This window comes from Mizuhopecten yessoensis, unplaced genomic scaffold (genome assembly GCF_002113885.1).
Source record: "Mizuhopecten yessoensis strain PY_sf001 unplaced genomic scaffold, ASM211388v2 scaffold6361, whole genome shotgun sequence".
Taxonomy (NCBI): Eukaryota; Metazoa; Mollusca; class Bivalvia; order Pectinida; family Pectinidae; genus Mizuhopecten; species Mizuhopecten yessoensis.
The window spans coordinates 161,826-163,311 of NW_018406511.1; the positions used below are offsets into that span (position 1 = coordinate 161,826).

At 41.0% G+C, this 1,486-nt stretch overlaps 1 protein-coding gene across 1 annotated transcript in view; it reads right to left on the reverse strand.

The window, feature by feature from the left end:
* Positions 1 to 637: 637 nt before the first annotated feature.
* LOC110451983 overlaps positions 638 to 1,486 on the reverse strand; it is a 3,378-nt gene continuing 2,529 nt past the window's right edge. The window contains exon 3 of the mRNA XM_021500223.1: positions 638 to 894. Within this exon, the coding sequence (XP_021355898.1) occupies positions 638 to 894 (257 nt within the window). The remainder of the gene's footprint in view (positions 895 to 1,486) is intronic.

The window sequence follows — 1,486 nt, forward strand, 5'->3', positions numbered from 1 at the left end:
TCCATCTGTATACATTAATGTTACGTTTTATAAATATGTATATATTATATTTGTATCAACTGTTCATGAAATGCTGCCATACATGTATGTTACCATTGTATAATAGTTTATGGAAGAGGACGTTTCTAAGTTGTTTAACTTGTGTCCAATTCCATTTTAAAAAAAATCAAATAAAATATGTTTAAACTAAAACTGAACTCCATCACGTGGGTTGTTTACAAGAGCTGTAGGTTGTTATTCACAAATTCACCGTCCCGTAGGTTGTTCCTACCTTCTGTAGTCCAGTGGATTGTTTACACAAAGTTCCGTAGGTTGTTTACATCTTCCTTAGCCTCGCAGGTTTTTCACACAAGGTCCCGTAGAGTTCTATATTCCCGGTGTCCCCTAGAGTTCTATATTCCCGATTTCCCTTAGAGTTCTATGTTCCCGGTGTCCCCTAGAGTTCTATATTCCCGATTTCCCTTAGAGGTCTATATTCCCGGTGTCCCCTAGAGTTCTATATTCCCGATTTCCTTTAGAGTTCTATATTCCCGATTTCCCCTAGATTTCTATATTCCCGGTGTCCCGTAGATTTCTATATTCCCGACATCCCGTAGATTTCTATATTGCCAACATCCCATAGATTATTACACCTCCCCTACGCATGCTCACTGCCAGAGGTTGATGGTGACACTGCAGACGAATTGGCTGTGGTTGACACAGATTTGATGATGTTCACGATGATTAGGACCGCTGATAACAAGTAGAAACTCCCGCTCGCGTAAGAGACGTGCGAACCCCAGGACAGGACGTATTTCTCGATCGGTACCATGTTGAAAGAATGAAAAGCTTCAATGCTTAGGATGCTTTTGTAGTTCTTTTTGTAGGTTTGTACACCAAAAATAGCTGTGACGGCTGAAAGGAAAACATAATATTATTCACTGTCTGATGAAGTTTATAGTTTTGAGATGGATCCAGAGTCCTAGCACTGTTTTATCTCTGATGGAAAAAAAGATCATTTTTTTTGCCATGATGGAGCGTCCGTCGTTGATTTTGACCAAATTTAGCCTGGATAATCCTCGGGCAAAGGGAACCTTAATTTGTATAAATGAAGGCTGTTGCCCCACTGGGGCAGGGGGAGGGCCAAAATAGGGGAAATCTTTAAAATTCTTCTCCTTCAGTACTATCTAGGGATTAAAACTAAATTTAGTATAGAGCATCCTTGGGCAAAGGGGACCTTGGTTTGTATAAATGGAGGGTGTTGCCCCACTGGGGCAGAGGGGAGGGGCCACAAAGGGAAATTTTGCTTATTCTTTAAAAACATTCTCTTTCTGTACAAATGTAGGGATTTTAACCAACTTTCGTCTAGATAGTTCTTTTGGCAAAGACAATTCGATTTCATATTAGCGGAGAGTGTGGCTCCCCTTGGGGCAGAGAGACAGGGTCCATTAGAGAGAACATAGGGATAAATGTTTAAACCCGTTCTTCGGTATGAATGGGGGGGGGG